Consider the following 24,604-nt stretch of genomic DNA (forward strand, 5'->3'; position numbering starts at 1 on the left):
ATCCCGGGATTTATTTGGAAGTTTGTAACTTTTGACCTCTTTCAGTCATTTTGCCCCTACCCTACTCCTTGCCTTTGACAACCATCCATCTGTTCTCTGTATCTACGATGGTTTTTTTTCCACATATAAGTGAGAGCATATGGTATTTGTCTTTTGGTGTATAACTGCTCATTATATTACATTTACTATGCTATGAGCTTTACTTGCATTGTCTCATTTAATCCATTCAAAACCCTATGAGATAGGTTTAATTTTTGCAGGAAATTGAGGCTCACAGATGTGAGAAAATGCTCACCTGTCCAAATACACAGAGGCAGAATACACTCTTGAGAGCGGGTGTCAGTCCGATTGTGCAGGTACACCTGGAGCAGGGAGCATAGCCTATTTATTCAGTCCCTCCTCTGGTTCCTCATTAGCTGAGTACTATGTGGTCACCTGTTTACTCATACGTTGCCTAGGTCTGGCGGTCTCCCATTGGGCCATTTAAAAAAAATTGGGCTGAGGCCTTTCCTGCTGCCTCTACTTCCCTGTCTGAGGCAGCCGCCTGGGGGTTTCCACCATGATGCTGGCCCACGTGTATAGTTCTTTGTTCCTCTTCCCTCCTCCCTACATTCTGTGTGCCCTGGGAGAATTCAGCAAATTCCATCAAAAGCCAACCATGCTGGAGATGGATCACAGAGGTCCATTTCCTACAATAGAGATTAAGGAATTTGCCAAATGTCCTAAAATTCTTTAAGTACTGAATCCAAATAGCCCCAACCCTATGGCCATGCTCCTAACCACTGTTAATGTAAAGACATTCAAACCTGTAAAGAATTTTTGTGAGTTTATTTGAGCAAGACTGTCGACAATTGCCGGGAAGCAGAATCTCAATGGATTGGGATAATGCTCCAGAGAATGGCAGTTTTCCACTTTGTTTTATACATTACAGTTAAAGAAAAAGACGTAGGTGGGTTACATGAAATCCATTGGTGATAGATTAGGGTGGCAAGAGAAAGCAAAGCCGGGAAACCTCTGGGACTGGATAAAAAGTAAAATGATAGACACATACTTCTTTTACTTAGGTGGGTGCAAGATAGTTAACAGTCAACAATTAACATGATAACAATAATAATGAAGGAATTTATGGTCTCTGTCCCGGGGCCCACACACGTTTGGTTGTGCGCTGAGGGGTCTGGAAAAAGGGAAATTACAAGTTACCCTGACATTTCGGAGGTATGTTATCTTAGAAGCTCAATTAAGGTACAGATTGACCTTTGTCAGGGAAGATACTGGCCGAGGACATGACTACCCACTATGAACTGCTTTTAGTTAAAGTTTTAATTTCAGACCATGCTTTGTGGTTATTTGAGTTTGCAAGGCTGTAATGCAGGCCTTTCCTAAGCTTTGCAGGTTAGCATGTGGCCCCTTTTTTCGTCCACAGCACTAATTGTTATGAATAATTATTTGGATAATTATTTTTATGGCATCAGTCACCACTTTACTGATGTCATGACTGAATAACCGAGGTGACAGTAACCAGGTTCTAGCCAAGGTGATTCCCTGTATGCATGTTTTGAAGGCCAAAGGAGCTTAGATTTGTCTGGGAACACAGAGGGGAGCGATTGTGTGGCCTTAGTGTAAGAGTAGCCCAATGACAGTGTTCTGAAGAATATGGGTAAGAACGGAATCGGGGACTAGCTGGGTCTGACACAGTATGCCTATCAGTATAATCACATGTTAAGTGTTAAGTCAGGTTCTGAAGTCAGTGGGGGAGTGATATGTTTTGATTTTCTTTAAGAATATTAAAAGCACTCTGGCTGTTGAGGGGGGAATGGACTGTAACAGGGCTAAAGAAATGGACACAGGGAGCCATTCCAATGGGGTGGCTATTGCACATATACCTACACACAGACACATACACACACTCACATATACACATACACTCAGACACGCACACAGCTAAGATCTGTGGTTTTCAAAAACAAGGGTTGTGTTTTTTTGCTTATATTGTTACTTACAAAAATCCTAAGAAAGAAATAAGGTCTCTTGCCCCTGTTTGTACTCAGAGAGGGGAAGGGCCTGGAGAAGGCAGCAGGGTAGAAGGAGCAGAACTCAACCTCTGGGCCTTTGCCTTTTAGTCCCATGTCCTCTGCTTATACCACAGGCATGGTGACACGAGAGTGGATGGGGATTAGGGTGAGATGAGTCATGTGAGTACAGGCTCGGGTCCTGTCTTTATGTAAAATTTTGACATCTTGTTCATCCTGGACTTCTTACAGTTTTTTAAAAAATAATTACATTTAAAAATATTGCATTAAATCAGGATATGTCTTGATCACATGTATACTCATCCATTCAGGAACATAGAGCACTCCCCACCATAGGGCAGCAAAGAGGAAGAGTGATCTTTATTGTGGCTTAACCAGATGAGAGGACTCTTGTACTAGCAAAAAAAAAAAGTGTACTTAGACAGCGGATGAGCACATTAACTTTCCAGTGTGAGCATGTGCACGCGCACACACAACGCACACACGCACACACACACGCACACATTTATCTTCGCATGGAGGCCATCAGCAACAGTCAAGCTTGGGAGCCTCCTAGAGGTTTGTGGTATTCTCGAAACGAGACCGATTTGAGCTGCCCGGGCAGTGCTACTAAGTTGATTTCCTCCATGGAGGTACTAACTTTCCTAGAGTTTAGTAATACTCACTACCCCGTGGAAATTCCACATAAGCAAACTAAGGGGAGGTGCAAAAGGGATGTTTGCTATACATGTTCACCACTAGATTATACATCTCATGATAGCAGGAACATGCTTGAGATAAATAAATGGGTGGGTGGGTGGATGGATGGATGGACGTTACCGAGAGCTTCCAATTCCTGGGATGAAGAGTTTAATCTTTCTCCCCTATGAAAGGATGGAGAGGATAAGAATTTGTGATTTAAAATCTTGTCTACCCTGTAGAGCTGCCCTGCAAGTAGCCTTCAAAAAGGAAGGTGCCTACTTGAGAAGACTTCCTTTTAAAAAAAATTGAAAATCCCCTCACTTTGTCCTGACCTTTGAGAAACAAAGTGAGTGGCCCCTTTAGCGTTGTTGACAGCACTTTGCCTCAACTGGCATCAGACGCCCTTTCCCTTTAGCCAAAGGTAAGATGCTCTGCAAGCATTGGGAAAAGGGCCCTTAGGAAAGCCACGGGTTGATCACCAACTATGCTGCCCAGTGATGAGCCCAGACATTCCAGGATGGATAGCGTCAGCGTCAAGTCTTCAAACACCTGGGTGTATGCGTCCAAGGACATGCCCATCAGTCAGATCTTGTCAGTGGAGACAAAAAGTTCTTACGTTTTGCTTAGGGGAAGCCACATGCTTGTGGGGTTTCTTTAATCAGCCTGTCTAGTCATAGGTATGGAGAAGTTGCAAGCAGCATAGTCCATACACATTCATACATCCTTCCCTCCTACTTGGTACCTCTCTGCCGGCTCATCCTCCCACCCGCCTGTTGCAGGAAGTTCTTCAATGAAATCCATCTCTCTCCTTAGCCTGTCCCATATTCCTGTGGGTTCAGGCATGTAGGTGAACCATGAATCAGGTGCGTCTGCCAAGCAGGTCTGCTGCCTGCAGTTGTGCCACTTGTGCATAAAGGCCCCTGAGTGGAAGCTGACATCGAGCCAGCGCTCTCTGTGCCAAGCCCTGCACCCTACCATGTTGCTATGCAAGCCAGAGGAAGGCACCTGGCATATATACCGAGTGGTATATATACAGGCTGTATCTTTTCTCAACCTTGCATGAAGGTGCTGTATAGCCTAGCAGTGGCCCTGCCATCAGGGCAAAGTATTCTGATGACCAAATAGATGCTGCAAGACAGTTCCAAGAGATCATCTGGCTCCGTTCATCAAGTACACAAGCCTCCCCTGTTAGTTGGCTATTGCTGTGTAACAAATTGCCATAAACTTAGAGGCGGAACACAATACCCACTTGCTATCTCACAGTTCTGTAGCTCACAAGTCCAGGTATGGCGTGTCTAGGTTTCTGCTCAAGGCTGGAATCAAGGTGTTGCCTGGCCAGGCTCTTATCTGGAAGCTCTGAGGAGGTGTCTGCTTCTGAGCTCATTAAGGTTATTGGCAGAATCCTGTCTCCTGTGGAGTGAGGACTGAAGGGCCCTATTCCTTGCTGTCTGTCATCCAAGGACCACTCTGTTCCTAGAGGCTGCCTACACTCCTGGCCACGTGACACCTTCCATCTTCAAATCAGAAATAGTGTATTGAGTCCTTCCCATGCTTGGAAGAGATTGATGCAGGAATCCCTCTGGCTTCCCCTTCCTCTGCAGCCTGAGAAAGATCTCTGCTTTTCAGGGTCCATGTGACTAGGTCAGGCCCACTTGGATGACCTCCCTATTTCAGTGATGGCGAACCTTTTGAGCTCGGCGTGTCAGCATTTTGAAAAACCCTAACTTAACTCTGGCGCCGTGTCACATATAGAAACTTTCTGATATTTGCAACCATAGTAAAACAAAGACTTGTATTTTTGATATTTATTTTATATATTTAAATTCCAGTTAACAAAGAAAAATCAACCAAAAAAATGAGTTCACGTGTCACCTCTGACACACGTGTCATAGGTTCGCCATCACTGCCCTATTTCAAGGTCGGCTGTGGCATATAACAACTGTATCATATAACATTATGGGAGTGACGTCCCACCATAATGACAGGTCCCAGGGATTCAGGCAGAACATCGTTAGTGAGACATTTTAGAAAGTCAACCTAGCACAGCTTCCTCACCCGATCACGTTCCTTTTAAAAGCCAAACCTTTGAACCTTTTCCTCCCCAAAGGCTTGCTTGAATAAGCACATTAATACCTTACTTTATCAGATAGTGACCCATTTTGAGCACACGCTAGCATGCGGTCAAATAATGTGTAAGTCAGTCAGAACTACTTTTTTCCATCCTGACCTCTCTCACACATTCTGGTGGATTCTGACTTTGTCAGTCGTATGTTGCCAGTGGCTCCCGCCAGTTCACAAGAGCTGATTGTTACATGTTTAGGAATTTTGCAAGCTGGTTGTTAAACCTATTTGGAGCTTAAAATTGACTACAGTGGGAGTAATTTATACCGTGGGAGGCACATTCCCCAAATCAGGGTTCCTCCTCCCACCCCCTAGACGGCTGGTTTACCAGTGGCTCACTGGGTGCAGACCTTTATAGTTCATCTACTTGATCTCAGGTAGCATGCAGGATCCTGTCTATGGCCATTGGACGCATGGTCATCATTTTACTTTTTAATGCCACCAGGAATGGGCGATCACTCCCTTCTAAGCAGGGAGTGATGTGATGCTGCGTGGTAGAGGTGACGCCTGCCTTCCTGCCAGTGGTCCCAGTCCTTCGAAAGCAGCACTGGTGACAGCCCCAGAACCATTTGGAGGGGCTGTCATCTCCCCCTGGAGAATCTCTCCTCTGGAGCCACATATCAGGTCCTGGTTAGAAGTACAGTCCTCAGAGCCACACTGTCTGAAATTCGAATCCCAGCTCTGCCACTTACTTAGCTAATACCTTGGACAAGTCTCTTAACTTTTCTGGGCCTCTGGCTCCTCATCTGTAAGATGGAGGTAAAAAATAGTACCTACCTCACCGTTATGGTGAAGATTAAATGAGATAATATGGTGCTAACTGGTTTGGCTCAGTGGATAAAACGTCGGCCTGCAGACTGAAGGGTCCCAGGTTCGATTCCAGTCAAGGGCATGTACTTTGGTTGCAGGCACATCCCCAGTAGGGGGTGTGCAGGAGGCAGCTGATCAATGTTTCCTTCTCATCGATGTTTCTAACTCTCTGTCCCTCTCCCTTCCTCTCTGTGAAAAATCAATGACATACATATTTTTTTTAAAAAAAGAGATAATATGTACAGAGAGAATAGCATCTTGCCTGGCATGTTCCTATCTCACAGGTTTGTTGTTAGGATTAAATGAATAGAACAGTGCCTGGCACAAAGCAAGCACTATATACATTTTAATAAATTATTTTAAAATGTGGTTTTTAGGCCCTTCATCATCCTGGTCACCCTTCTCTGGGTATATTTCAGTGTCCCCCTCAAAATGTAGTGTCAGAATGGACCTAATGACTCCAGCCTCTGGCTGACGTTCTACGTGTTGATTCTAGCCCCCCACCTTTTCCCAGCCAGCAACAGCATTTGATCAGCTGCCTCCTTTCACCTAAATTTTGAAGAGTTAGACTTCTGCAAGGAGTCCTGGGCCCTGGACCAGCAGCCGGTGCAAACTCTGGAGCTTGTTAGAAATGCAGAATCTCAGACCCCAGCCCAGACCTTCTGAACCAGAATCTTTCTTTAACAAGATCACCAGGGGTGATGCATAAGCGCATCAGGGTCTGAGAAGCACTGTTGTGGGGGACCCTATCTACAAGAGAAAATAGGTAGAAGCATCCTTAACCTCCTCATGGGACAAGGAGCTTTTCCCCCAGATGTTGGGAGGGTGAGGAGGGTGGCCGTTTTGGGCTGTCAGAAGGTGGTTGGAAGTGGGAGGGGCTTTTTGTCCTGGTTCAGAGCCAAAACCCTGCCAGGGAAGAGATGGGAGCTGCTGCTGCCCAACCGGGAAGATAAAGACTAAAAAAAGAACCTAACACAGAAATGTGAGGCTTCTGAAGGCTCCCGTGGAAAGGCTAAAAACTCCGCCATCAGCTCTCTGCTATAGCCCCGGGTCAAGGAGCAGCCAGTGCAAATTTAGAAACGATGAAAAGGAGCCCTTCTTGATCTGGTGAAGAGTCACTTCAGAGGAACCAGGAGGGACGAGGTCACCGAGTCAGAGATTATTTAGAGATTATTTCTCGCGAGGGAGGGCCGAAGGGTTAGGAAGCCACCTGCTCACTCCACAGTGCAGAGGCACACACACTCATTATCTGCCTGTGCTGCCTGAATTTAAGTGGGGGATTTCCGTGGTCCCTCACTGCGGCCACAGCTTGGGGATGGTACCCAGAGCTTACCCATCTGCTTGTATGAAGTTAGCTCTAGGAGTAATAGGAGACAAGCGCTAAAATCCCAGCTCTGTTGCTTACCAGCTGTGTGACTCTGGGCAAGTTACCTAACTTCCCTGATCATCATTGTCTTGTCTTTTGATTTTTTTTTAAAAAAAATACATTTTTATTGATTTCAGAGAGGAAGAGAGAGGGAGAAAGAGATAGAAACATCGATAATGAGAGAGAATCATTGATCAGCTGCCTCCTGCATGCCCCACACTGGGGATTGAGCTCAAAACTTGGGCTGGAAATCAAACCATGACCTCCTGGTTCATAGGTCGACATGCAACCACTGAGCCATGCTGGCCAGGCTGTCTCAGCTTTTTAAAGGGGAAATAATAATGGATATGTTTCCCAGCTTAAATAAGCATGAAATAAGGAAGTTCTCGTGGTGCTGAATATAATGTAAATGCATGTATTAGCTTACATCCCTTAGTAGTCATTCATCCATTCAACAAGTAAATACAGCTCCCTCCCCCTTTCACCCGAGAGGAACTCAGTGGTTGAAGAGCAGCCTTTTCTCTTTGTAGTACCCTGAGCACCAGAGAGGCCTGATCTGGAATTGGGTGTCTTCAGTGCAAAGGAATCTTCTGAGCGGCCAGCCAGGCAGCTCAGCAATGTGTTTTCTAATCCCTTCTGGGCTGTTGGTGGGAGATCTCCTAGGAGCGTCTCCCTGGCAGCACAGCCAGGTCTTCGCTGGGAATGCTGCATGCTTTCACACCCGCTGCAGCAGAAGGCTCAGAGTGGAGGCAGGGGCAGTCCCTGGAGCCTTGGAAAACATGCCTGCCTCAAGGAGCAGCTGCTCTGGATAAGCTGACCCCATGACCATTTAGTAAGTGCCACTGGGACAGAAGGAGGCATTGGCAATAGGAGAGGCTTAGGGTCCAAAACCCCTAGCCTAAACCCATGAGTTGGATCCTGGCTTGCTGCTGGAGACCTCTCCCATACATGGAACCAATTAGCAGGCTAATGAACTAAGAGTATAGTTCAGTGGCATTGGGATTCTGGCCTCTTTGTTTCACTGAGAATCCTTAGGCATTTTATCAACAGAGCTTTCATTTTTTTTTTGGTCCCTAATGAGTTATATTTTTACTACAAAAAGGCAACGTAGATTGATTTCATGAAGCCTCAAATGTGTTAGAAATTCACGATTAGTCACTCAGCAATTCATTGTTGAGGGAGAGCCTCCTCTATGCCAGGTACTAGGACTACAGAGGCAAATTTGAGACAAGTTTCCCGTCCTCATGGCCTCACAGTGTAGTGTGGACAGATAGACTATAAACAAGTAAGTTTATAAGCTAACCAGCTAACTTCAGGCTGTGATTAGTGCACTGGAAGGAATGAGCAGAGGGGCCATGGTGAAAAGTGAACCGTGGCGGAGAGGTGGAGATGGTGGGGAGGAAAAATATCCAAGGAGAGAATGTGGCCATGGAAGGCCTCTCCAAGGAGGTGATGTATACGTGGAGACTCAAAGGTTGAAGATAAGCAGACACGGAGACCCAGACACAGAGAACAGCAACGGTGCTGCCCTAAGTGGGAAAGGTCTTGATTTAAGGAACAGAAAGACCAAGGGGAGAATGTTATGAATGAACTCAGAGAGGTCAACAGCACCTGTATCGTACAAGATCCTATAGGTCATGAAGGATTTTGTATCTATCCAATTGTAGGGCCTGGATTGCATTTTTAATAGTTAATCTTGGTTGTTATGCAGGGAAGGATTTACAAGTAGAGGGCAAAGACAGGAGCAGATACATCTCTTAGGAGGCTATTGCAAAGTCCAAGGGAGAAGTAATGGTGTTTTGATCCAGGTCTAGATAGTGGAGGGAAAGATGGTGGCAAATTAATAAATTAGGGTTGGAGGAAGGAGTGGGGGGTGGAGAGGAAGGAAAGAGGGAAAGGAAGGAATTAAGGGTGATTCTAGGTTTGGGGCTTGAGCAATTTGATAGATGATGGTGCCATTGATGGAAATGGGGAAGAATAAGTTTGGAAAGAGAATTCAAGACCTGGCTGGTGACTCCGATGGAATTTAAATGTTCTTGGGCCTCATTTGTGGCTTGAGCAGAACTGAGAACTTTCTCAGTTTTCAAGAGCTACAAGGGATTTCTCTGGGCTTCAGGCAAGGTGACACCTTATGTTCAAACAGATGTGGTGCCTTCCCCAAGGATGATCTCAGTGATGGTATCTCACACCTGCCTCCTCCATGCATGACACCCTCCAACAAGTGGTTCCAGCTAGTTAACCCAAATTCCTCTTGCAACTACCTGATGTCTGTCCTCATTTCCCTATCTTCGACTAAGTTGTGGGTGGCTTCTCGTATTCTATTTATCTGCCCACTAAGTCACAGGAAGCACAAGTCAGGCTATGTTTTATGACGTGTGATCTGTCTAGCCCAGAGCTTGTTGCAGACAAGGGCATGGGACCAGATTTTGGGAGATTATGAGAGTTGCTCCCCATCCTACCACCCTTCACGTTCCAAGTCCCTCAACCTATTTTGGGATCTAGCATCCTGCTTCAGCCACTTCTTTCTTAACCTGACTTCTATTTCCAGCCTGTACCATATCTTGGGTCACCAGTTCTATTTATTGATTTCCCCTTATTTTTTTTACTTAATGGCTGGAAATGATAAGATCCCCTTATTTATTACTCTCAAACCACCAACAAGGTCATGCTGCTCTTAGTAACCATGGTTGCTATTTATTAAACACTTACTAGGGAAACATGCACCCTGTCAAGCACTTCCCAAGCATGATCTCATTTAAGAACACTATGAGGTAGGTGCTAGTATTCCACTTTACAAATGAGACTTGGAAAGCTTTGGCGAGTTGCCTGATGTCACCAGCTAATGAGAGGTGGGGGCTGGATGAGACCCCAGGTGTCAGTCTCCAATGCCATGCTCTGGAGGAAGGAAGGGCAAAGTGTTGTGGCCTTTTGGAGGTTGAACATTCACCTTCCTACGGTGGCTAGCCAGGTGTGTCTGTGATTGGGGTGGGTGCGGCAAGTAAGGAGGGGATAGAGTCTTTGTTTTTGAAGCACTGGGCACTGGGGGCCAGGGTGAATTAGTAACTGCTGCTACATCCACTCCAGGAGCAATGAACCCACATCTGCTTCTGTGGGATTGACAGTGTGGACGAAGGAAGCTCTGTAGACACCCAGCTCTAAGGGTGATTTGAAAAAGCTCGGAGGAGCAGAGAGGTTGTCCCAAGTCAGAGTGTGAAAATATTCCTGCTTTATAACAACAAATAACAGGAGGATCTGAAGGCCTCAGTCTCCTCAACAAGGGCCAGGCCTCTGAGTCTGAAAGGGGGCACGCCCACAGGCAGCTGACAGGGTTTCTGCGTGATCCCGTCCTTCCTACGGCTGAGGGAGACTCAGCTCCACACCTGCCCCATCCAGCAATATCTCACACCCCCTGGGCCAGGCCTAAACATCTTGACTCAGGTCGAGTCCTGAAATATCCCCATCTTAAGCAAAGGTTGGAAGAGGCCTGGCCTACGTCCATTTTTTAAAGCTCCTAGTAATATAGAAAAAAGAAAAGAAAAGAAAGAAATACAAAACAGGGTGACTAAAATTGGTTTATATTTTTCAATGTTTAAATTAGCAAAGTAACACCTTTTAATATAAAAACCAATATAATTGTGCTAGTCACAATATCGCCATAGGGTTTATAAACTCATCACAATTCAGAGGATGCTGGAGTTAATGTGACCTGGTCCATGTTTCCCTGGGGCTGCAAAGCTCATTTGGAGAGAGAGAGCCGTGCTAGCTTCTGAGGCCCATTGTGGAGTCCCAGAATGTGCAACTCAAGCCGAATGGAGCCTCCTGGGTTCCCTGTGACAGTCACTGCCTAGGGAAAGGGAGAAGTTCTGCTATTTTCAGTCAAGACTCCCACCGGCCAACTCCCCCCGCCCGCTTTACTATAAAATAAAGCTTTCAGATCAACATCAGCTGGATAAGGCAGCATGCATTATGGGAGGACCTAAATGCCTGAGCCATTATATGTGTAGTATTTCATGGCTCTTGAACTGCCCTGGGATGGTATAAGCATTATTCAACCTGCTGTATACCAGTTAAAGGATTTGTCCAAGGTCACATAGCAAATCCAGGACCAGAACCCAGAACCTTTGACTGTAAAGCCTGTGCTCTTTCCATCACATGATCATGTGTCTTCACATCTGGTCATGTCATGAAGCCACATGAAGCCCAGGAGGGGCCCGGTGAGGCAGGGAGGGGACGGGGGCAGCCCCTGTCCTTCATGCCCCTGTGGTGTTGGGACAAACTTTGACCTTTCTGGACTTTTTCACTGTTTCCTTCTCTTCCTGTTTCTTCTCCTGGCTGGCTGGCCCCCCTCCCCCTCTACTCCTTGCTTATGATACTTATTTTTCCATCCACAGCAAAACAATTCCCATCAAGTTAATTGATGGTGAGGCGTATGAGAAAAACAAGAATTACTTCATTGAGATGATGGGCCCCCGCATGGTGGATATGAGTTTTCAGAAAGGTGTAGTACCCTGTCCTCCACACTAACATTACATTCTTCTCTCCTCTTCTGTTTCTTTCTTTCTTTCTCCAATCTGTGTGTCTCCTCTTCCCCTTTCTTCTACCTCTCTGGTTCCCTTTCCCTTGTTTCCTTTCTTGTTCTCTCTTTTCCTCTCTCCCTCTTTTCTCTTTGCTTCCAGCTGTGTCCTAACATCTGCCAGCCTGTCACATGGTATCTGTAAGAGGGATGCTCAAGAGCCAGTGGTAATTTTTGTAAGATTGGTAAATGGATATTGGGAAAAACAGAGAGAGAGAGAGAGAGAGAGAGAGAGAGAGAGAGCCACAGCCCTGAGAGTATGTGTATGAGGCTCCCTAATTCTCCTAAATGGCATAATATACAGGAAAGAAAAAGACCAGATAGCACAGTGCCAGGCAGGACAGCAGCCCTTGGAAATTCGCCAAGGTTCTCAGCACGAATTTTCATGGGGCCGCTATTCTCAGGGCTGAGCTTACGGTCCCTGGGCATTGAGAATGACTGTATTTAGATTTAGATTCTGTTTGTGGTTCCTCCCATTCCCCAGTGCAGGCCTTGGGAGCTATCTTATCTGTTATATTCCCTGCTCTCAAGGTGTGCTTCTCTCCCTGACCTTGACAGAGCTGAAAGCACAGGTTTGAGTTCCAGGTCTAGGTCAAAGACCTATTTGCAGTTCTCTGCTCTCCCTATGAGGAGCATCTAGATAAGGAGGCAGAGAGTTACAAGAGTGGGAAAGAGGATTCTGACCTGAGTGGAAGCTTCACCAAGAAGTCAAAGGACTTCTCAGAGTGGATGGAGCTTTTGTCTCCAACTTAAATGGCCCATACACTCCAGGCCTCTAAGAGGGAAGCCGGAAAATCCTCTTCTGGATAGATAACACTGTGGCGGGGGAGCTGCTGGTATTTTCAGCAATACACCTTCCCTGGCAGAACTGTCAGTCATATTCCTTCAGGCCCTGCCCATGGTCACACAGCAGCCCGCTCCCATCATACAGCCGAGTCCCTGCAGTGGGACAACAGGCTGGGCTCACATCTCGTAGACAGCCCAGGATCTGGGGCCTAGGGAGAAGTTCCCATAAAATGCTTCTTGACGATCAGTGAGTTTTATCTTTTCCACTAAGCAAGGTGTCCCAAAAAGTGCTAGAAAAGTGACCAAAAAGTGTACTCACAAAACACACACACACACACACACACACACACACACACCAGCAAGTCCTGTGCCTAACAAACCAACTCAGATCAGCCTACGTTTTCATACAAAGCAAAGACGAGCCTGCCTTTAAAATGGAGGAGGAACTTCAGCAGCTCTGATTAGACATTTTAGGCTATTGTTTATTAGCACTTTGCCCTTTAGAAAGCATTTAAGTCCAGAGAGAGAGAGAAAAAAATCATGGCTCACTGTTGAGATCCACCCGGTTCCATGGAGGAGCCACACAGGGAGATCCAAGCCCACACAGCAACTCCATGATGATGGGCCTGTGCCAGTCTCATGCCAGTCTTCAGGGGGGAGCTATTTTCAAGAAAACTTTGATTCTCTGATGATTTGTTTTTAAAAGACACAGTGTTGTTGAGATGCCCAGAAATGAACAGAAACCCCCATCACCTTGTCCCTTGGATCCTTGGGATTTAAAATGTGATGATTTACATCATGTTCTTCACGCTTTCCCAAGAATGCATCAGGTGTTAATAGTAAAGGAGTTTTATATCAGATAGTATTAAAACATCTTATGTTAGTTTCCGCATGGAAGCCCTGTGAGATAAAGAATGAGATCATAGGATTTCACCCTCGATGCTTTCTCTCTCTCTGTCTCTCATTTCCCTTCCTTATACTTCCCTAATAAAATTTTCTTTATGAAGCTCACATAAGAAGTGGGTATATACACAAGGAATGGAAATAAATTCCTAGCTAGTTCTGTTGACATATTTCCTGTAGTAGAAGGCTACTGGGTCATACCCAGTAGTTTACCTGCTGCCCAAAGAAATGCCACTGTTACCATGTGACACCCAGTGGAATGTGCTGCCCAACTCACTTCCTACTAACCATCAGCAGGATCTGAAATGACTCCTCCCCACCATCAACCCCCTCTCCCTTACCACTCCCTGCTGTCCTTCTGGATCCCTTTCATCCCTTTGCCCTCTTTTCTTTGCCTCCTGGCTCCCTTTCCCTCTCATCCATAAGGACAGTTATGACCAAGAAGACAAAAAAAGCTAAGACCATTTTTTAAACTATCAGAACAATACAATCCACCTTAGTCTTGTCAAAGCCACCACGGCGGGACTGGGCTGCATGTGCCAAGAATGATGGGGGATGATTTTAAAGGCTGTGCTCCAAGTGACCAACCAATTTGCCGACCCATTCGACACACACTCTCTCTCTTGTTGTCCCTACAGGAAAACCGTAAGGGTTAAAATAGTAGATGAGGAGGAATACGAAAGGCAAGAGAATTTCTTCATTGCCCTTGGTGAACCGAAAAGGATGGAACGTGGAATATCAGGTGTGAGATTCTTTAAAAAAAAATAAGAAGACAACAAAAAGAAAAAATTTTTAAACAAACTGAAAAGCAACAACAAAAAAAGCAACTATATTTTTTTCTCCCTGTTTTTTGTCCCTTTTCCTCCTTCCTCCTTTTGACCAACATACTTTTTTTTATTCTTTTCCCTCCTGTATTCTCGCTCTCACCCTGTTTCGGTATCATCTCTGCCTTCTCAGCCTTAGCTTATTTCCAAATCCTCCTTTCCCACCTTTTGGGCAGCACTGCAGCCTCGGCTCCTCATTACCTTCATGAGTTACTTCCGCCTTGTGCTCCAATGATCTGATTACCACTGTCCTCTGCACTCTCCCCTGCAGCACCCCCCCCCCAAAACACACACACACAATAACCTGTAAATGTGGGGATTCCTTGGTGGGTGGGGAGGAGAAGAAAAAGAAAGGAATGTGATGCAATGCATGCTGGTGCCCCTTCCCTGCCTTCTTCCCCTCCCACCCCTCACACTCTAGCCTGGATTGAATGGGGGAGGGGCTGATGGGGGACTGGGGCCCATGTTGCAATGATGCTTTGACCGTTTTCTGCTGCGTTCCCCAACCTCCGTTGAATGCTTGGCAGGTTATTCACTTGCAGAGTGTCCCATAGGCCCCTCTGCCCTTCATGGAGGTAAGTGTTTTATCTGGCTATTTCACAGTTGGGTAGACAGTGGCATGAAAAGGTATGCCATTTGTCAGAGGTCACAGCTTCTGAGAACTCTATGAGAGAGAGCTGGCTTCTGAGGTTGTCATGTAATCTGCAATCCTGAGCTATTCTTCCCCCCTTGGCATCCCACCCCATCCCATTCTACCTCTGTTCCTAGTCCAAGGTGGGGTACCTGATTCAGGCTACTTTAGGATAAGGCAATCCTTAAAGCAGAAAATTGAGAGTCTGCAAAGGGAAGGAAGTCTCCTTAGCCCTGGAGAAGGACTGACAGTGGGCAGGCCTAGAGTATTGACTTTTCCAATTGGAGAAGGGACTCTAAATGGTGTAGCTGGTGCTGATCCTTAAGAAACGGGTGTTGAATGGTTCACAGAAGGCTGCCTTTGCTTCATATCTGCAAATGAGCGTATTACACAGCTCCCAAGATAACCCGGATCCCACACCAGAGAAGTGGCCTCATCTCCTTTCTTCTGGACACGCTGCCTCTTAGAATACCTGCCAGGGTTCCATTTCTAAGGGACTGGTTATGTTGCAGCCAAGGTAGAGGTAAGGAAAGATTTCTTCCCTTGAAGAAAATGATTGGAAGCCACTACTTGGAAAGTGTTGGAGGAATATGTATGGGAATGGGTAAGGGTGCCCTTGGGAAATACCAAGAGGAGGACATACTCACTCCCCTCCAAGAGACATATGCTGCTGGGAGTCTTGTGGAAGATTAAACAGACACACCTGTTTGTCAGAAGGTGTGATGATTCTGCAATTACTTCATATCTGCAAGGACAGATCTAAGTGATTTGGCAACTATACTTCCAAAGAACTGTATTTCACTGACAGGTCTTATTCTCAGACCCATAGGCTTGATCAGTTCTCATTATCTCCTGTGGACTCACTCTGCAGACGGGACCACCTCTGTACCCACACTGGTTTGGACACACCTGGTGTTCTAGAAGCAGAAGCCCTCTCCATCGTCTATTGCTCGTTTTCTCCTTGGCCACTCAATAAGATGCTGCCATGAGCCTGACTGCCAAAGAGCACTGGAAGAAAGAACGAAAGAAGTCTCTGACTCCATTGCTTCCCACATTGTATTCCTGCCAATCCTCCAATTTCTGCCACTGAGAATATTCTCAGAAATTGCCTCAACACCTGCCCTACCTCATTCCCACCTCCCTTGTGCATTTACTCCACATTCTCATGATTGGCTGGATGCAGCAGTCACTAGCTTCATCAGTTTTCAAGTCCCAAGAACTTTGGTGTAAATGAAAGCAGCAAAAAGGGCCATATCTTTCCAGGGTAGCTGGAAAGAAGGCAGGGGCTCCGGACAAGACGAATAGGTTAGAAGTCTGTCCACGACTTTATTCCACCAGTAAAGAGGCTCTTCTTTTCTGCCCCCCCAATAAATTCCTACCAGCAGCAGGACAGACAGTGACCTAAGATAAACCTTGGTCAAACACAGATACCCGTGGATTCTCTACATTTGAGGACCCCTTTGTGCTGCACTAGATTCTCTGTCCAAGGAGATGTCAGTAAATCCCTGATGGAGCCTAGTCCCGGAGGAGGGCATAGGTAAGAAGACAAAGATTTCATCAAGTCATCTGTGTGATATGCCCCAGTTCTTCCCAATGACCAAGATGCCAAGATGAAAGGTGCCAATAGGAAAGATGTCCTTTTCCTAGCCTCCTGTTCTGTTGTCTACTAGTATGGGGTTAATTTTTGGTTTCTTCAGTTCTTTCCATATTTTGGCACCAGACTATAAAGTGAAAGGTCATAAAGCTTGAATATCTAGACTCTGAATCAAATGAAAATCTATCCTGATTTCTAGAATTCCCTGCTGTTGTTGGAGTGAGAAATAGTACAGTGGAGATTGCTCTTCATTATCACTGTTGCATGGCATTCAGAATAGCATAGTCTCTGCATGGTCAAAATGACAGTTGCATTCTCAAAAAAGAAAAGTAAAGGACTGGATTTGAAATAGGAGATTGTATTCTTGGCAAACAAACCAGAGGTGAGATTAAAAGTTTTGGACAAGCTGGGGGAGGAGAAAAAGGAGGATGACTAGGAAACACCATTGCCCTGGAGTAGAGTAAGTATTGGGGTCTAGAGTGGACTTCTGAGAGCAATGCTGAGTAGCACAGTCAAGGGTGTTGGGCCTGGGCCTGGGCCTGGACATGGGAAGTCTCAGTTGGGAAGGGAAAGCACTTTCCCCCCCAAAATGGGGCCTGTTTGTGCCTCCTCTTAACACACTCATGGGCTCCCTGCGACAAGCTGCCCAGATGCTTCCAGTTGCTCGCAAAGCTGTGTTGTTTCCTGCTTGCCCCTGGGGTAGCTGAGCAGGGGGATAGAGGATGCTCACCTCACCCCAGGAATCAATCTAGGTAAAGGTTTAGCTTCAGCATCTCTCAGCAGCAGTAGCAGGAAAAACGCCCGGAGGGTATTGTGTCACTCAAAGCTGGATGAGATGGAACTCACTGACCCATCTTTAACTGCTAGGTGGAAGGTCTCAGATTCATGTTGAGAATGAGCAGAGAATGATGGAATTGCAGATGACTGCAAGCCATCTGGCTGTGCTAGGGATGATCCTGGTGTTAGGAGGCATGTCAGACTGAAAAAGAGGGCAGCAGGGACCTTTAATAAGAGTTGCTCCTTGTCTGACCTACTGGGTTACTTGGGTCTCTGGTCTCCACTGGAAATGGGGCCCAGGAGGGGCTCTTTCATGCAGATTTATAAAAAGAGGAGAATGAACTATCTATCTATCTATCTATCTATCTATCTATCTATCTGTCATCTATCATCTCATTGAAGTAAGGCGATCCATTGATCCATTACCCCTTGGAATTCCATATGGGAGAAACCAGAAAAAGTCAATTGATGTTCTCCCTGAATTTATACCATAAATATCCTGGATACACATGTGTCTTCAGGGACTGTGACTATGGGATGATGGGTCACAGGTCTGAGTTGTATTTCTAGAGAACTTTGGAACACGAAGGCCACCATCCAGAGATGTAGCACCACAGGATTTATGAAAAATATTAATTGCCAAAGCATTTAGCAAATAGCAAACCTTTATTGAACAACTACTAGTTGCAGTGACCACCAGGCACAGGGATTCCAAAACTGGTAGGAGTGTACAGCCCTGACTTCCAGGCTACCTCTATTTTAAAAACACACACACTCAAGGAAAACGTTCTACAGGTCTTTCTTTCAGGGGAACTCAAAGCTCTGGTAAACACAGTAGCTATGAAGCCATCTGTGGCGGTGGAAATGTTATAAGCACTGGGAGGCTGCGCATGATCTAATTATGAGGTTAGGGATAGAAGACAAAATGGGGCCCGGCTCCACTGTAGTACAACATTACTCAATGCCCTGAGCTCCTATTCAAGCCCCAGAGTCATATTCTCCACAGATGAGCCAGCTCCTCTGGCATGCTGGGTTCTTACTCCTTTCCAGAATGGATGTCATAACCTGATTCCTTAGGAGATCACGAATGGCCAACCATGTCTCTACTTCACCCACTTGGTCCCCCATCCTCACTCCTCTATCCCTTGACCCTCAGAGCTGCAGAGAAGGTGTGGGTAAACCTGCCATAACTGCAGGGCCCTGGTGCTCAGCAGTCTCTCCAGCGGCTCCCACCTCTTGCTGCTGCTGCTGCTGCTGCTGCTGCTGCTGCTGCTGCTGCTGCTGCGCATGCTCCAAGTGCTGCCTTTCGCATGTGGCTGCGGAGCTCTCACCTACTGAGCTCACTGCCTTTTCTGCTGCTGCAACCACAAAGCCTGGGGACACTTTCAAGATGGGACCTTAATGCTCTTTCCTTTTCTTTCTCCCCTTGTCTGGTATCCATTTGCAAACAGCGCTCCTGTTGTCTCCAGGTAAGAGGTGCCTTGCCTCCCTCTCCTTCCTACTTCTTGCCAATGCCATTATTCAGGTTAAGACTAATGTCCTGTGGTTTACTTAACAGGAACTATAAGCTCGAGTTAACCTGACAAGTTCTCCTAAAAGCCACGAAATTTATTTCCTCACTTGAAGTAACTGAAAGGAAATAGACAATGTCTTGAGCACCGTTTCTGTTGGTGCTCGTGGGCAAAGGCATAGGCTGGTCCTTTCTGGGACCAGGAGGGGATGGTGGATCATCAGCTTCTCCCAAGTCTTCATTGATCTGTCATCTCAGACTGTGAGGCAAGAGAGGAGATGGGAAGTTAGAGCTGAATCTCCCAATAGGATCACGATAGCATTTGAAAGAAAATACTTTGATCTTGAGCAATCCAGGGAAAAAGAATCAGGAGCTGCTGTGAGACCATGAAAAGCAATTTTTTAAGAATCTGGAATTTTACTGATCCTGGAGATCTTTCATGTTAGCACAGCTGAGGTTTAAGTTGTTAGAACTTTGATTTATTTGTCACCGATACTTGAAGTCGAATGTGCTGTGGATAGCAAGGAGAATTAAGATATAATGGAGGGTGGGGATAACTGTCTGGCTGGAAATAGAAGTTTCAGAGATTGTCTCTTAGAGGGATTCTAATGCAGTATCTCGAGCTTGTCGTAGGACATACACCTACTTGGACAGAGTGCTTGGATCAGTGGGGTCCAATGGTAAACAGCTAACTGTGAGCAGAGAGGAAAGCGTGTCCATCTCATCCAGCGACACCATAGCTCAGTGATGGTGAACCTTTTGAGCTCGGCGTGTCAGCCTTTTGAAAAACCCTAACTTAACTCTGGTGCTGTGTCACATATAGAATTTTTTTGATATTTGCAACCATAGTAAAACAAAGACTTACATTTTTGATATTTATTTTATATATTTAAATGCCATTTAACAAAGAAAAATCAACCAAAAAATGAGTTCCCGTGTCACTTCTGACACGCATGTCGTAGGTTCGCTATCACTGCCATAGCTTGTGGTGCAGGTGAAGTGAGCACTATGAGATGGCTCAATATATTTTGAAAGAACATTTTGCATTTTATTTATTTATTTTTTAAAATATATATTTATTGATTTTTTACAGAGAGGAAGGGAGAGAGATAGAGAGTTAGAAACATCGATGAGAGAGAAACATCCATCAGCTGCCTCCTGCACATCTACTGGGGATATGCCCGCAACCAAGGTGCCCTTGACTGGAATCAAACCTGGGACCTTTCAGTCCGCAGGCCAACGCTCTATCCACTGAACCAAACTGGTTTCGGCGACATTTTACATTTTATAAGTTCTTTGAACATACGAGAAATTCAGGTCATTTAAGAGGCAAAGCATCTTATAGGATTCATTGGTGTTCAAAGCCACCGATTCACTACTCCCCGGGTTTCAGAAAGGGGAAGTGTACATAGTAAGGACATTTCCCTCTTTGGAACAGTAACAAAAAATGTAGGCAAACCCCTGCATTTTCAGTTCCTGAAAAAACCATGACTCCAGCATCCTTGGCCTCTTGTTCCTTCTTCATACCAATAGGATAAGAACTATTTCCAACCCCATATTTTCCACTAGTCTCCAGGGTATTGATGTCTAACACTGGGCGTTCCTTTTCCACTTCACTCATCCTCTTGCCTGAGAAGGTTTTTGGGCTTCTTTGTTCTAACTTTTGCCTCCACCTCCCACCAACCATACATAAAAAAGACTATGATTTAACTTAAGCTTCTTTATACTTTTAGCATATTTGCACAAACATGAATAGAAGCTTAAAAAGGAAAAGAAGGTGTTACAGTATTTCCTACATCTTTCAATCCAAACCTGCTAAACCTGTAATTTAGGAGCCTTTGCTTAGACTTTATATTCACTGGAAATTTTAAATCTTTGTTTGAATTTTTCTGAAAGGACAGGCAAGCATGACTAACAATGCCTGGTGGTGAAAGATGGAGAGTAAATACGTTCATTCTGAGCTACTGCACCAAGTGCAGGGACGCGGGAGTGAGAGCACGGGTGGCATCGCCCCACTTCTTCCCGAGGATGTCTATAGAGCATCCCTGGCAATTTATTCCTGTCAGGCCTGGCAGGCTCTTTGTTCTTCCAATATTTGCTCAGTTTTTCATCCTATTCTCTCTACCTCCCTCCCTCTGCCTCTCTGCCTCTCTCTTCCCCCTCCTCCTTTTTCTAGATTTGAGAGTTTATTTAGTCAGTCTGAATATCAACATCACTTGCCATTTATTCTCTTTTTGAAATTCTGAAGAGTCACATAAACAAGTGATCAGAATCACTATGGACTTTCAGGTTTGAGATTTACTACTCCAGAAATTAATTTGAACTTAAGGAATGATTATTACAAAAATATAAAAAGGAAGGAATTATTATAAAACCAAGACACTAAGTAAGAGTTGATTTAAATGGAATATACATATATATATATATATTTGTGGCTGAGGGAGAGCCAAAGATAGAGGGTTGGTTATTTGTCAAAGACATTTCTGCAGAAAAGCTAGATGGAAAAACTGACTGTCACCACAGGGTGGACAGGTCAGTAGGTTGATCAATATCCCGCCAGGTGGATATAATGCTAGATTGATTGCTAGACATGGGGTTAGACAGGTACATTTATATGTCACTGGGGAGCTCATTATATTGGTATATAGTTCTTGTGGCACATGTAAAGTATGACATGGGGGAATTGGGGAGGGGGTGGTGGAATAATACTGTCGCTGCTAGAATAGTCATTGTTATGTGGTGCCAAAACCCACAGATAGAGGAAAAGAGTACCCATGCTTTTAAGGAATCTGTGTCTTTTTCCGAAGGCTTTTTCTCAGAATGGCTTGTAGTCTGGCTTCTAGGATTGCTAATTTTATAACCAGAACCCTGGATGTACCCAGAATTACCTTCAGAATTAACTAAGGAGAGACTCATAATTAAAGAATTAAAAGAAGCCAGGCTGCTAGAAGGTGTCTGCTGACTTAGAAGTATACAGAGGAACACAGAACCTGGAGAAATAATTATTGCTGAAAGCCATCACTAGCACTAACATTAGGACAGCACCACGGACAGCTCCCAAGCATTTTGGAATTGCCTTCTGTGTTTGGTGCCAGAGCCTTGGGTAAAACAGCCAGCTCAGGAATCCTCTGTGCACTCTCTTACCGTCTTCATTCAGGCCGACTGAGAAAATCCATACATAAAATGGGCTCTCTGCTCGGTAACTTAGACCCTTGGCTTAGAGTCCACTCAGTAAATTTCCTTGCAACCTCAAGAGCTTGAGTCTGACCCCTCCCCACCTCTCACCAGTTCCCAAGACAGAGAAGAAGATCTTGTTGGCCTCTGACCCATTTTATCTTTGAGATTATCCAAAGACCAGAGGATTTCCCTAGGATACTCACTGTGTGGAGCGAAAGCCATTAAGGAACGGAACCAAAGAAGTAATTGCATGCAAGAATGTGGACTTGGATGGGAGAATGTTTAAGTAAGCTCTGAAAGAAACAGGCTGCCAAGACCAATTACCTAATTAAAGGGGAATAAAAAGATTCCATCTCTATTTCACTGCAATCCAGAACACAGGTCTTCATGGTGAAAGGGTCTTAAAATGGACTCCCCAGCTGAAGTGGAAAAAATTTCTAACTGTTCCACGTGAGGAGGGACCACTAGTAAATGAGTCAAGATGCTGCAGGACAAAGGAATGCCATCAAGGGAAAGTAAAGGCAGATCTCTCTTTTGTTGTGTTTTGTTTTTGTTTTTGTTTTTTTAACAAATATTGGTGTTCCAAAAGAAACATGCCTGCTTCCTGTTGGAAAATCATGAAGTTTTTTGGGGAAATCTTTCAAGTTTCTCATTGTGAGGATAATATCCATGTGTATGAAATGTAGATATTCCTGGAAACAGCCCTGATTTCTTCTTTATAAAGGGGACAGTGCCAAGAGTGCCAGAAGCTGATGTTACTATGAACCAGTGGACATTACCCTTGGATTAAATGTGCCTCTGACCTCCAAGAACTCTTACATGGAGTAGCTGAACAGTCAGGCACACAGTTCAAAATTGTTAAAGATCCAGAGATCAGTTCCCACCTCTCCAATATCTCACCAAATAACTTAGGGACTGACTTCCCTTGGAGGAATTTCTCAGAAGGTCAGGTTGCTCGCTGAGGTATAAAATGGAAAGAAGGGTGCTTATGCCAGGCCTGCAAGGAAGCCTTGATAGTCTGATGGTCATAGAGTGTCCAGTGCTTTATAGAAAGAGGCACCCCAAAGTACACAGAATCCCAAGAGCTACGTGTTTTCTGCACCCTGCCCAGGCCTACTACTCTTGAGCGTTCGATGTTTAGGGGAATGGAGAGCGTGCTAAAGCTGGTCTGGTTTTGTTTTGTTGCAGAGGTGACAGACAGGAAGCTGACTGTGGAGGAAGAGGAAGCCAAGAGGATAGCAGAAATGGGAAAGCCAGTATTGGGTAAACACCCCAAACTAGAGGTCATCATTGAAGAGTCCTATGAGTTCAAGGTCAGGCCATAAGTGAAGTCAAATTGAGTAATGCACCGGTGGGAGGGAGACGACCCAGAGTTTTGATCCCGGTTTACCACTGAACTTGTGAACTTGTAGTGCTAACCATTTTGTATCCAAGGAATATTGTGAGGACACACAACATAGCATATGGAATAAATGGGCTCTAAAGCTTCTAGATGTGTCATTGCTATGGCTTAGCTGTATTTTTAAAACAAAGATACTAAAATTTACTACTCCAGAGCAAGGTTTATTGATATTATCACTGTTGTTCACTGTTGTATTACTCTAAATATCCAATGTCAGCAGTCACAACCAAAGGAAAGGGAAATGGAAGGACTGCCCCAGCAGCTACCCCGCAAGGCCATTCCATGTGTAACTTGCAGAATGCAGGCGGAGCGCCCTGGGATGGAGGGCATCTTTCATTCCCTTGAAACACTAGACTCCTCAATGGTTCTGAGAATTCTAACCTCATGGTTCCAAGTTTGTATCTCCCTGACAGAAAACGGTGGACAAACTGATCAAGAAGACAAATATGGCCTTGGTCGTGGGGACCCATTCCTGGAGGGACCAATTCATGGAGGCCATCACCGTCAGTGCAGGTGAGAGGGTCTCAGGATGGGCACAGGCCTTGCTTGGAGAAGCAGGTAACAGCAGAGGAATAAAACAGCCACATCGACAGCCTGCCAGTTTCTGGGAAGACCTCTGTGTCCGGTCTCTCCAGCTCTAGCCCAGATGCTTGTCTGTTTCACTGGGTCAGACTGACCAGTGGGACACCCCAGCTCATTTCCACTGGGAGGAATCATGGGGCAACTAAAAGAGCAGGGCTATCTCTGGCCCAAGACCTGGTTCTGCCATCCGAACTGGGACAAGTTATCCTGTCTGGGCCTCAGTTTCTTTGTCCCTAAAGGGAACTTTCGCTACCTTTCTCAGAAAAGTCAGTGAAAGGTATCTCACTGTGAGGATAAGGTCCACTTGTATGAAATATAGATATTTAGTCTAGTACTAACCACAAGCTCCATCAGTTCTGGTTCCAACATTCCTTCCTCTCATTAATTTGGTCCTCGTTTTTGTAAAATGGACCCAGAGTTTTGTTCCAATTTTACCACTGGATTTTTGAACTTGAGACGGGGGATTTGGAGTTTATGACACTTTGCTTTCACTCTCTGACACATCTCCAACCCGGATGATCCCTTTCCTTTGGCATTTACTGACGGGTCCCCTCAGGGGGACCACAGTGCAGCCAGCGTCCCAAAGGCCCACCAGCCTTTTGGAATGGGATGCCACGGCTCTCATCACCACCACCAATATAGCCTCTCAGCACCACTGAGGCCTCCTTGTACCGCCTTACTCTTTCATGAGACTTTATTGTCATAGCAACCCATGGGGTCCTATCCCGAGGCCCCAGAGCCATTGCAAAGCACAGCCAGAAAGAGAGGGCTGATGCTGCTGCGGCCGCTGGCCCACTTTCACCTGGCCTGCTTCTGAAGCTCCCAGTTCCCCCTCGG

General features: G+C 45.5%; 1 protein-coding gene across 5 annotated transcripts in view; it reads left to right on the top strand.

The window, feature by feature from the left end:
* Nucleotides 1-24,604, top strand: part of SLC8A3 (solute carrier family 8 (sodium/calcium exchanger), member 3) — a 127,119-nt gene that overhangs the window by 97,014 nt on the left and 5,501 nt on the right. For 2 of the 5 annotated variants that reach the window (XM_006760750.2, XM_015562031.1), the window contains exons 3-6: nucleotides 11,400-11,506; nucleotides 18,548-18,565; nucleotides 22,972-23,096; nucleotides 23,599-23,698. In XM_006760750.2, the coding sequence (XP_006760813.1) occupies nucleotides 11,400-11,506; nucleotides 18,548-18,565; nucleotides 22,972-23,096; nucleotides 23,599-23,698 (350 nt within the window). Of the gene's footprint in view, nucleotides 1-11,399; nucleotides 11,507-13,908; nucleotides 14,013-18,547; nucleotides 18,566-22,971; nucleotides 23,097-23,598; nucleotides 23,699-24,604 lie in introns of all 5 variants that reach the window. The other 3 variants (XM_006760748.2, XM_015562032.1, XM_006760749.2) reach the window with 2 other exon arrangements.

This window comes from Myotis davidii, unplaced genomic scaffold, assembly GCF_000327345.1.
Source record: "Myotis davidii unplaced genomic scaffold, ASM32734v1 scaffold17, whole genome shotgun sequence".
NCBI lineage: Eukaryota > Metazoa > Chordata > Mammalia > Chiroptera > Vespertilionidae > Myotis > Myotis davidii.